Source organism: Myxocyprinus asiaticus, chromosome 4, assembly GCF_019703515.2.
Source record: "Myxocyprinus asiaticus isolate MX2 ecotype Aquarium Trade chromosome 4, UBuf_Myxa_2, whole genome shotgun sequence".
Classification (NCBI taxonomy): domain Eukaryota; kingdom Metazoa; phylum Chordata; class Actinopteri; order Cypriniformes; family Catostomidae; genus Myxocyprinus; species Myxocyprinus asiaticus.
The window spans coordinates 32,001,710-32,013,839 of record NC_059347.1 but is presented as its reverse complement, the minus strand read 5'-3'; the positions used below and the strand labels follow the sequence as shown (position 1 = coordinate 32,013,839).

Genomic DNA, 12,130 nt, shown 5'->3' with positions numbered 1-12,130 from the left:
ACAAAACAGAAGTACTGAAAAAAATATTTTTTGCAGTGCAGACAGCTAAATAGGTTTCTGTCAGACACTTACTTTGTTCCTTTAATTGTGAAAGAATGGAGTATTCTCCTCGATTAATTGTCCTAAACAAACAAATAAAATCTCTTACTAATAAATTATCTACAAGTATTTTGGGTTGTGAGCGTGTGTATTAATATAAATGTGTTTGTACCTGTAGGTGAAGTGCAGTATAGCCTGAATGGCATTTCCTCCTCCCTGACTGATGTTACCCTCAAAGCCGGGCAGCAGAGGAATCACAACAAACACTCTGTATTTCTTCCCCTCACTATACCAATTCACAGTTACACATACACCAAGGAAATAAACACAAGTTACACTTTTTTTGTAATCCTAGAAAAATACATGAAATCTCACCAAATTTTCAAAAAAAATTCGTTTTGCATAGCTAGCACACCTGTGAGCACGCAGGATTCGTTTGACAATAGCGTCTCCGATGGTGTTGTGCACACTCTTTTCATCTGAGCAGCTGATGAAGAACTGATTCTGAAAAAGAGGAAGAACAGAAAGATATTTTGTTCCCTTGTTTGCTTAACTCTGGGCTAAATCTGACATCAGGTACTGTAATAAAGTGACAGAGTTGGCTGATAACCGATCAAATGAAAGTGGAGGGATGCTGCTGTATTTTAATTGGTGGCTGAAAACAATCAAATCAGGCAAAATATTTACTAAACAAACACACAGAATGTGTATAACTTTGTGAATGATTCTATGATGATTCTGTAATTTCTATTGATCTTATTGTTTTTTCACTTTTAATCTGGATGTAGTTTGAGGATAGATTACATTCTTCCTGGTTTAACTGACTGGCATTAGGACTCTGTTTCTGGGCATGAGGCAGAGCACTATTGTGTTGCCAGCTGAATGCAGTAGAATCACATGATACTAGTGGGAGAGAACACTGCACACAACTCCACAACACTGAGACTCTGTGTGTGTGTGTGAACAGTGCACAGTGCCAATTTAGCTGTATGTGTGTGTGTGTGTGTGTGTGTGTGTGTGTGTGTGTGTCAGAGGGAAATGTAGGCTCACTAAGGTTATAGAGTCTGTGTTACCTCTAAATAAATGTAATGTTCACTCTTCTCAACAATGTGTACATAGGCACTGAGGATAGATTGTTCACATGTGCCAGCAGACCAGCGATCAACAGAACGGAGAACCTGGGAGAAGGAAAGAGGGGAGTGTGATGTCAGAGAACTAAATACATGAGAAAGAGGAGAGAAAACAGCATCAAATGTCACTGAAAACTTTGTGTACACAAGTGTACCTGTACAGAAGCTTTTGTGGATCCAGGGACAGTGAATTGCAGCTTTTCTGCTGTGCTGTGAGATTTCGGCAATAGGTACGGGTAGAAGTCGACCTTGTACTTGTTCTTAAAGATCTTAAAATACATATATGTATAGCAATGTCACTTACCAATATACTGTATATAAAAAGCAATGATAAAAGTTTCTACCGAAGATTCATAAAATAGATATTTAAATTTGATTTGACCTTAGTGAAGTTCCAGCGTTGAATGAAGTGGCGTGCAAGATCTCTGGCTGCTTTCCCATGATGCACCGCACCCAGGTCTCGCCAGGGGATGCGTGGCACCTGAGTTCTGTCAACATTGTCTGAGGGAGTAAAGCAAACATTAGATGCTACACCAATGGCTAAACCTTTAATAAGTGGTTTTGATTAAACTGGTTTTGCTTCAGGACCCAGATTTCACATTGGATCTCAGAGTAATAAAACTATTTATCATACACCAAAGAAGTAAACAAAAATATCCTTAAAATCAAACATGACATTTACTAATATTACTGTGAACTGCATAGGCTCAACAATATGCAATATTGGTTTCAAAATGTGTCTTGAAAAGTGTTCATGCTGTCAATAACTCACTACAACCTGTCAGTGTTGTTGAGACTATTTATTTTGTTATCCTGTCCAAACTATGCATGATTATATGGTTAGCTGCATTTTATTATTTGCATTTAGCACTGTTTTTTCCCCCGCTGTCCACAACCCTATCAGAACTGGCCTGCAACTCATCAACTGAGAACCACTGCCTTAAATGACCCACATTTAATATATAAAAGTACTTCTAGGTTGTAGATCTGCATTCATAAAAAGTGAAAAAGAGGTGAGAATTACAAAACCTACAGAATTATATGTCAGGATCGGACTGAGTACCTTGAAATGGCTGGTCCAGCTGTGTCCAGTCTCTCTTAATAAAGTTGTTGTAATCTTTTCCCAGCCACAAGAGGGCGTTACAGCTTAGATCGACTTCATCCTCGCACACTGGAGCTGACGCAGTTTCTGCCAGAGGAACTGCAGGGCTATCCACAGCATCAGACTGAGAGAGGGAGGGAAAAGAGAGATGAAAGAGAGAAGAGTAAGGGATCAATACTTCATGTAAGGATAAATTATCACTCACACTTATGTCTACTGGCAACACATTTACCTCAGGGGCTGCCTCTGCATTATTGGCTGTTTTTTTAGGTGCTAAATCACTCAGCCTATAGTCACAGTCATCCCATCTTCCAAAAGCAAGGTCCAACCCACCCATGAAGGCCACTGATTGGTCAATGGCAACCATCTTCTCATGATGAGTCCAAAGGAACACGACTGAGGCCACATGATCAGGGTGACGCATCACCTAGGCAACAGAAATACAGACTGAATCATATTTAACATGGCCTTGAATAAAAAACAGCAAGGAAGCTGTAGTGGTGTTTTCACTTAAGTGGAATTATTAGAATGAAAAAAAAAAGAAAAAAAAAAGAAGACAGAAGAAAAAGTAGCAGAGAGAAAGGGTGTGGTTGTTTGGTGATGGTTGAGTTTGGTGGAGACAGAGAGTATGTGTACATTACATGTCCAATGCAGATAAATGAGAAACAAACATGAGTTAAAGTTTGCAATATATTACAGTTTTGAATCGCAATACACTAAAACATACAGAAACCAAGAAATCGATAAAATATCATATCTCCAGGTCTCTGCTGATTCCCACCCCTAATGTACAGTGGTCATGCATGTAGCGGTCTAAGAGTCAGAGATTAACTTTTCCATTCAGGGGCAGTAACTGCCCCAGGATTTGATTTTCAGGGCCATTTTGTACTTTTATGAGAGCATATTTTGTTCTAAACATAAAAAATAAACTGTTATCCTTTTTTTGAAATATTTCAGTTTAGTAAATAAAAAAATTCTACTTAGTTTGCCATCTGATTAACCCTGTAAAGCCTGACATATGAAAGAATTATCAGAAAATGCACATGGTTTTATTTTATGTATCATATTTGATACATTAGGCTTTAGAGGTAATTTTTCCTCCATTTAGTTTCCCAGTTGAGTGTTTCCCATTTGGTGTTTTTACTCATTTTTTTCCCTTCCACAGCATTTAAATGTTTATTTTCTGCCACATTAGTTAATTAAATCTCTTTTTCCTGTCCTTTTGACTATATATTGTGTATATTGAAATCACTGCACCAAGTTTTATGTCAGTAATCTTCCTTTTAATATTTTGACTGTCCAGTTTCTTTTTCTACAAAGAGACATGCATATCATATACATTCATATTTTTCTTCGTACTGTTATTTATATCATTTATGTGTCTATTACAGCATGTCATATTTGAAATCTGAGATACCTTTTTGCCCTCTAAAAACAAATATAATAATTTTCTTCTAGATTTAACATTTATAAAAAAAAAAATTTTTAATTATAAAAAAGTTTACTATTTAGTCTTTCAAGAGGAAAGAACAATGATATTATAAATATAACCCTTTGTAAAGTTTCTGTCAGATACATAGAGTGCTAATGGCATATTTAACCCGTAAAGCCTAATATATCAAATTTGATACACATAATTTCAACAGTAACTTAAACATAGTGCCTTGAAACAACCATAGGCTAGTCTTATAAAGCAAATATTTATTGTAAAAAAAAGTCAATAACTTTAATCAAAGTTATGTTGAACATTTAAAATAAGCTGTCATTTATCCCAATATAGAGTCACTTTTCGCAACTAACCGATTTAAAACATTAAAACCATTTTTTCCCACAAATAACCACTAGATAGTGCCATAAACATGTGAAACTTAAATACCATAGGTTGTCTGGCTCATTTTCTTGAACAAACAGTGAAACAGGAGACCTCAAACATTTTGTATCATATTTGATACACACAGCGTTATAGGGTTAATTAGACTGAGAATGAATGACCTCTTACTCATAAAATTAAAATCAACATTAACTCATAGTTTATGCCATAACATGTATAATTAGGCCTTGAATAGAATATAAACAACTTCATCAGATGTTATAAATATAAAACAAGAGGAATTCATTACAGGGGCATTTTTTGCCCCACATTATGAATCTTCTGGGCATTTTTGTCACTTTTGGTGGCATGTTTGCCATGAGTCCACCTTAATTTCTGCCCCTGGTCTAAAGTGCTTTTACAGTAAATAAACATAAAGAGTGAAGGGGAGGATGGAGTAAAATAGCAGTATTGAGTTTCCCAAACCTTGATGTTGGGGTGCAGATTCATGAGTGTTCTCTTGCTGTAGCCACTGTTAATACCCAGAGCCAAGAGCTCCTTATACAACAGCACACACACCTTCACTCCCTGTTCCTAAACACCACACACATAGCAGGGAGAGAGGGGTCAGCTTAAAGTTCAGTCCAACCTATCTAAAACAACCGGAACTATATGGACACTGTCTGACAGTTGGAGCGCTTTTCACTCACAGAGTTTCTGTTTGCAGGGTTCCCACACCTTTTGAGTAATGGATTTTCATGGTTTGTGCCGATTTCCAGTCTTTCATGATAACTGGATAAGGATTTAAAAAAAAATAATTTTATAGAGATTACACTCACAAAGAGCCATTTCTAACCATTAACTAGAAAAATGTGGATTCACTATGAACATTTCCATGACTTCACCAGGCCTGGAAATCCCAATTTTAGAATTCCCTGATAATTCCAGATTTTCAATGACCGTGGGAACCCTGTGTGTGAGAAGGAGAGATAGAGAGAGGGAGAGAAAAGGTTTTATCTCCATACTGCTTTGCGTTTGAGAATCTTGTCCAGGCGCCAGTACGTTCCTGTTGCTGGACGTTTGAGGAAAACCTCTGGACTGAGCCTGTGGAGAGAGACACTCATCAAATTACATCATATTACACTCACATCTCCCTTTAACATAAAACACTTAACTGAGGGATTGAAATGTAATACCTTTGTTTTTGGTTCAGATGAACTTGATATGTAAAGTAGCATGACAGAACAATGAAATCAGTATTGTATAACTGAAATATCTCAGATACTACCCAATGTAGGCCATGTACATGTGTGTGTGGTAGAGCACTGACCACCAATCAGTGATGAAGATCTCCTCCTTGGCTTGTTCCAGTGCATCAGCCACGTCTGAGAAATACCCATTCCCATTGACATACCTGTCAAACAACCAATCAGTTAGTCATTCGGTCAATACCCACTTCATAAAAGTGCGGTCACACTAGGCTTTGGGTATATTATCAACAGGATATAGTATCATAATCTAGGGCTTCTGTTTTTATAAATAATAAATGACAATGATAAATGACAATTGGTCAAATGTCTTTTTGCTATACAAATTCACATATCCGAGTCCACCAAACTTGGTACACAGTAGAAAACAACACTTCTTTGCAGGTGCTTTAGTTCCTACTTCGCACAAACACTTGCTTATGAATGAAAGTGAATACCGCACAAAGTCTAGTGTGACCACACCTTTACACAAACAAGTCAGTCAATGAAACAATGAATGAATCAATCAATCTTCTTTGAAAGAAAGTACATCTTTGGAAATATTCCATAAATGCACACACCACTTTGTGAGTGTATCCGGTCTGGGTGGGGCGAAGCCTTCAAAGCGATGTGTCTGGCTGAAATCACAGGGCTCAGAGATACTCCGAATCTCGTGACTCCACCACTGAGCCTGCCGGTAGCTACTGCACTTAATTACCAGCTTCCTACAAAACACACACGCATCAGCTGCTGCTGCACATTGCTGTAATGTCTTTGCTAAACAATCAGTCAGATCGGTTCCAATGGTAGGAAGACTTCCTAATCTTGGTCCTAAAACCTATCCAATACTAATGACCAGCTCTTGACAGATCCAGATGCTCAGTAGTGCACCATTTACCTGCTGAAGTTCTCAATGCAGACTCCATGCTTGGTATCAGTGTAGCAACTCCCAACCAACACCTTTAGTTCAGGATCAAACAGCAGAACAAATGACACAATGCCTGGGTCTCTGCTCACCAACAGCAATGACAGGGGGAAAAAAACATGAGTCACTAAAATGTAATCATTAAACATTTCGAGTAATCCATATTAAAGTGTGTATCACTTGGAGCCATTCGGGGTAGACAAGCCACTATTTAACACATTGGAAGAAATGCAAAAAAATACGCCATTTGTAGGTTGATTTACCCGAAAAGTGTAAATACTGTGATCAAAACATTGCTCTGTTTGTTTGAACATCCTGGCCAGCCTGACACAGCAACACTGGTTCAACCAATGGTGTGAGTTTCGTGCAGGATCAATGGCGGTCCGTCAGAAGAGGCAAGGGAGGCTGAGCCTCCTCAAAAATGGTATTTAAAATAAATGGAACAACAACAATTAAATTAACAGTTTTAATAAAAAGTAGTTTAATCAATTTACCTAACAATTTGCATAATTCCGACGCTTTAGTGTAAACAAAAACGAAAAAACTATTTCTTTCATGCACAGTAGCCCAGGCGAGTATAAATTACTGTATGAATCTATAAATATGGCAGGAGTCTGATGGCATAAAGCCTCTTCTCATTAGTAAACTGACCAATCAGAATGGATTTTCATTTGCTTTCATCCAAAAAGTGTATGAAAAAGGCAAAACAGAGGCAAGATGAACTTTGCCTCCTTTTGCATACATAACCTACAGTATTATTAACAGAGGTAACTTTTCAAGCCAGTCAGCTTTCATTATCATCTTAGTGCATCATCAAGCCTTCTTGTGGTTAATGGCGCAACAGGACAGTTGAAGGAAGTCTTTCAAATTTAGCCAAAATAACAATGAAATCCAAACTGTTGAAGCATCTTAAGACAGGAAAGATCAGCAGAATCATATATAAATTCAACTCAATGAAGGAGCGGAGGATGGAGTTGCTGAACACTTAAGTTGGTAAGCAGATGTTACATTGAATGGGGCCTTCCATTCATTTATAAATGTTTGTTTTTATCATCTGAATTTTAAAGTGTTGGGTCTGAAGTGTGATCAGAAGATTATACTGCATCGTTAATTATCAAGATTATTTTAACTCTATTATGCCGTATGTATCAAATATGATACGCAACGTTTGACGGCTCCTGTCTCCCTCTCTGTTCAAGCTGAAAACCCAAAAAACTTATGGTAAGTTTCACATGTTTATGGCACCATCTAGTGGTTATTTGTGAAAAAATTGGTTTCAATGTTAATATCGATCTATTTAAATTAGATCGATATTAAACCCTTAAGTTGGGATACATGACAGCTTATTTTAATAAAGTAAAAGTGACAGTATTGATTATATTGTTACTGATATTTTAAAATGAGTATTTGCTGAATATAAACAACTTAAGCTTGGTTAAAATTTTGTGTAATATTTTATTGAAAAAGCATGCTGAAATCCATATGTATCAAATATGAAACAACAGGCTTTTGAGATATAGCTCTCAATCACCATTCCATTCCATTCATGCCCACTATAAAAAAAAAAAAACAAATAAAAATCATAGAGCTTTAAAAATTCTAACATATACTTTTTATACGAAATATTCAAAGTGTGAACTAATATTTTTGTGTATTTTCATATATGTAGCCTGCTCTGTTATTATAAATATCTCATTATTTTACATTACAAACTATTATGATGTCCCTGAAGTTCCTGAGACCTAGTGAAAAAAAAGTTTTACAATTTCCCTTTTTTTAAATGTCTAAATTAATAAAGTGATTGGTGCATAAAATACATAAGATCATTTTTTTTCATTGAAAACAATTATTTTTTATTCATATTTTATCTGATGTGCTGAATTGAACTGTGATACATTTCAATCCATATTTATAGACCAAGGAGAGGAAGTTGTCATGGCCAAACTCTCAAACATTTGCTATCTCTGAAAAGCCCAGGGAGTCCTCTGATAATACCATAAGATCTACCACTGTAGCAAAAACTTAAATAACAAATGTCCTACACAAAAATCAATTGCTGGGTCTCAGGAGGATAATGAACTTTAAAGCCTAATGTATCAAATATGATACATAAAAAAAGTGCAACTATTTAAAAATGTCTAATGGTCTAATTGGACTTTTCTGACAATTCTTTCATATGTCTTTACAGTGTATGTAATATATTGGGGAGAGATCATCCTTGCATTGGAGCATAATTATCAGCAAGAAAGAAAATAAAACCTAATGCAATCTTGTATTGGTTTGATTTATCAATATTGTTTAAATATTTGCCTCCCTAGAAAATTTCCTCATGGACCGCCAGTGTGCAGAATTATCTATTATGGCAGAGAGAGGGAGTGTTTGGGATCACCGTTTTTGCAATTCCGTTTGGTGATGCTAGTAATGCAGAAATTACACACTTGACCTTTAAAGATTTTTAAAGATTTTTAGGAAAATGAAAAGGGAAAGAAGGAGATGTGGCAATCACACAGCTTTTAATTGAAATGAAGTACAACTCAAAGAGGATTTAAAGTGTAAACGGGGAAGTGTGAAAATGGAAAGAGGCAGTAAATTCCTTGTGCTGGAGGAAGTGAGGACGGACTGTGCAGAAGGGCAGGAGGTCCAGGTGGCAGTTTTGCTAAACCAAGCCCTCCCTGGACCTCAAGGACATGCTCCCAGCAGTAATCTGTAGCTATGCACCTTCTCTGAATAACTGTAGCTCTGAGACAGGGACAGGAAGTCAGGGGAGTGGAGACAGATCCACCCTCAAAGATAGTATACTAGAGAAAGGTGCATGTGTTAAGATAATGACTATTAAAGAGAGGAGATGGACTGTAGATTTCATGACATACATCAAGGATTTGAGGAAAAAACAGATGTTATACATAGTGCTATTGTGTACTAAAAACACTTAATCTAGATAAATACAGTATGATGAGGTGGTCCACACCCAGATCAGACTGGTCAGCCACTAAGACAATCATTCTGATCTTTATTTATGTGGAAATGTTTTATATGTAAATAGGCAGGACTGAAATTTCCATCACAACACATCACAAGTCTCAAATGTTCTATATTGTATGATTTGCAGCCTTTGTTTTAGTCTAATGTATATCTGTACATCAGTTACATTTTTACTCTCAGGGTTTTTACTAGTACACAATGAAGGGCTGGGCAAAGTTGCATCTAGGTTTTCCAGGAAACTTACTTACTGAAATGTACTGTTTGCCCTTGTGAAAGTAATCTGGAAAACTTTGGCATACCGTCATCTTATATGGTTACCGCAAGAAACGTACTTATACTGGCTCAAGCTATTACAGGAAGAAAGAAAAATACTGTGTAATGCGTGTTTCCTGAGATATGATGCAGTTGGTTACATTGTAATTTCGTTGTAAGGTGTGTAAGTTGTGTTTGAAAAATGCAACAATCCAGACCAGTGCAAAACCATTTCGATTTATATTATAGACAAACTTCCATCCACACTGGGTGACAGAACTCTAAATTGATGGTGCATGGAAACAGGATGCCAATGTCCCCTACACTGATAAGCTAATGGGAGAACTTGTTTGACAGGTTTCCAATCCTAGCAATCCCAGCACTTTAAACTCCAACTACACCTTTAACCTTTCAATGACCTACTGTGATTCTGATGCAGGAAGGAAGGAATATTTGTTTTGAGAGACAACCCTTTCCACTCTACACAGCACAATCTAAATGAAACATTCTAGACATAGGGTCTCTTTGCTGGATGTGCCAACAAGCAAAGTTCATGTGTTCTGAGGGTAAAATTAGACATTTATTTGTCACATGACAATGGAATGTACTGAAAAATGTGACATGCTGAATAACTTGAACAAAAAAAAAAATGAACTAGTTTGCAAAAATTAGTGGCTGCTATGTGCCACAGCCAGTATTCACAGCTCTTCTAAAAACATGTTGCAACATGAAACAACATAGAAAAGCTTAAAGTTAACATAGACACGTGGGTGTATCTGTATAAGTGTGTGCTAGAGAAACCCACCTGGACATGTAAAGGAGGAATGAATCCTTCACCACCAGCCAGCGACGAGACCATCGGAAGCAAAACTGATGGTGTCCGAAACAGTTGACCCCCTGGATGCGGTGACCTCCGGACCTTTTAAAAATATAACCTTCTCTGAGGAAAAAAATCAAACAAAAACTAAATTTATGTAACAAAAACACATCCAAACAACAATGGAATAACATTGAATTCGACAATCACAAAACAAGAAAATCAATCTCAACTCACAGGCCTTTGGGACCAAGGTCTCTGATGAAGGAGAGCGGACTGATCGACAGGAAGTCCAACTATGTACACAATGCACGCACGCACACACACACACACACACACTTGTATGAAAAAACACGGGCCAAAACAAAATTTGGTGTACAACTGTGTAGTTGTGAATGTGTGTGTGTTTGTGTGTGTGAGCCTCTCACCATCCCATGATAGTTCCTGTAGAAGGAGATTTCCAGTAAACTGTTCAAATATTCCTCCAGGTATTTCTGAAAAACTCATATAAATGAATAAAAAAATAAATAAACACCCATTGCACAGTCCCATACTCTGTACTGTAGTAGCTTGTAAAACTTTATTTAATAACAACGGTTTGGTCAAAAAAGTTTCTTCTGGTATCAGAAAAATCCCTCAAGAAGGTTTCTGACTGACACATTATTTAATAAAGACCTGCAAGCTACAACTATTGCTTTAGTATACACATTAGTTGCATCAGTTTGTACCGGTTTGCAAAACGTTCTTCTGATTCGATCTGTTCTATGTAAAGTCGGCATCTCTTCTGTCAAACCTGCCAGCTGTTGTCTCTGCATGGCAAATCTAAAGTACACACAGAGCACAATGCTAGGTCAAAACTCCAGCCAAAACAAATGAGTCATTGTGAATATGCATGTGCCTGTGTGTAACCTCACCTCCCCAGAGGCAAAAACTGCAACATTACTTTGTGTTTGTACAGGTCTCTGTGGAGCTCCTGGAAATGCTTGTACTTTCTTTTCACCGTCCATGTGAACTCGCCATGCGTCAGACAGACTGTGTACAGAGTGCAAACGTGTACCTACATACAGGATATTTAGACTCTTAAGATATAACACAATAATATGCACTTATGTACAAAACTACAAACGTACCTTGGAGCGGGTGGTGTATCTTTCCATATTTTCCACATTGCAAGTGATAGGCGTGCCATGGATGAGAGGAGAGATGGCTCCCTCCTTCAGCTCTGCCAGGTGATGCACCACAAAAAAGTCACGCTCCTCTGACAGAGAGACATACAAACACAAAATCTAAGGCAGTGGAACTCAACTGGTTGGTTGCGACTATTCTATTTGCAAAAATAAAATGCATCTAACCATAATACATAGTTAGAATAGCAAAAACACAAATCAGACAGATGCCAACATGGACAGGTTGTGCGGTATCCTCAAAAAACCTGAACAAAACTATGCAAGGTTAAAGAAAATACAACCCAGACTAAAGTAAAGAGATTTAATTTCAACACACTCATGTTGTTGCAAACTCATATGACGTTTTTCTGTGGAACACAAAAGTAGACGTTAGGCAGAATGGTCAGTCTGGGTCAGCATTCACATTTGATTGAATGGAAAAAAGATGCAATGAAAGTGAATGGTGACTGAGGCACCATTTTAGAGAAAATGAATAGAGTTTGTAATTTTGGGTGAACTATCCCAATTAAATTTCCACTTGCAACTGCATATGCAGTTCATGGTAATATAAATACATTTTAATGATTGATTTTAAGGATATTTTTGTTTAATTTTGTATGATCAGTAACAATTTTGGTAGTGTGTTGGGTCGCTACTTCC

General features: G+C 37.1%; 1 protein-coding gene across 6 annotated transcripts in view; it reads right to left on the bottom strand.

The window, feature by feature from the left end:
• LOC127435235 (phospholipase D2-like) overlaps nucleotides 1–12,130 on the bottom strand; it is a 42,390-nt gene that overhangs the window by 9,498 nt on the left and 20,762 nt on the right. For 5 of the 6 annotated variants that reach the window (XM_051688525.1, XM_051688535.1, XM_051688544.1 and 2 more), the window contains 19 exons: nucleotides 11,435–11,562; nucleotides 11,219–11,361; nucleotides 11,033–11,126; nucleotides 10,733–10,798; nucleotides 10,542–10,600; nucleotides 10,293–10,427; nucleotides 6,227–6,337; nucleotides 5,910–6,053; nucleotides 5,412–5,495; nucleotides 5,107–5,185; nucleotides 4,568–4,675; nucleotides 2,504–2,698; nucleotides 2,233–2,395; nucleotides 1,552–1,670; nucleotides 1,325–1,438; nucleotides 1,113–1,217; nucleotides 455–543; nucleotides 212–325; nucleotides 73–122 (listed from right to left, as the gene is read on the bottom strand). In XM_051688525.1, coding sequence (XP_051544485.1) covers nucleotides 73–122; nucleotides 212–325; nucleotides 455–543; nucleotides 1,113–1,217; nucleotides 1,325–1,438; nucleotides 1,552–1,670; nucleotides 2,233–2,395; nucleotides 2,504–2,698; nucleotides 4,568–4,675; nucleotides 5,107–5,185; nucleotides 5,412–5,495; nucleotides 5,910–6,053; nucleotides 6,227–6,337; nucleotides 10,293–10,427; nucleotides 10,542–10,600; nucleotides 10,733–10,798; nucleotides 11,033–11,126; nucleotides 11,219–11,361; nucleotides 11,435–11,562 — 2,100 coding nt within the window. Of the gene's footprint in view, nucleotides 1–72; nucleotides 123–211; nucleotides 326–454; nucleotides 544–1,112; nucleotides 1,218–1,324; nucleotides 1,439–1,551; nucleotides 1,671–2,232; nucleotides 2,396–2,503; nucleotides 2,699–4,567; nucleotides 4,676–5,106; nucleotides 5,186–5,411; nucleotides 5,496–5,909; nucleotides 6,054–6,226; nucleotides 6,338–10,292; nucleotides 10,428–10,541; nucleotides 10,601–10,732; nucleotides 10,799–11,032; nucleotides 11,127–11,218; nucleotides 11,362–11,434; nucleotides 11,563–12,130 lie in introns of those variants that run through there. The other variant, XM_051688562.1, reaches the window with a different exon arrangement.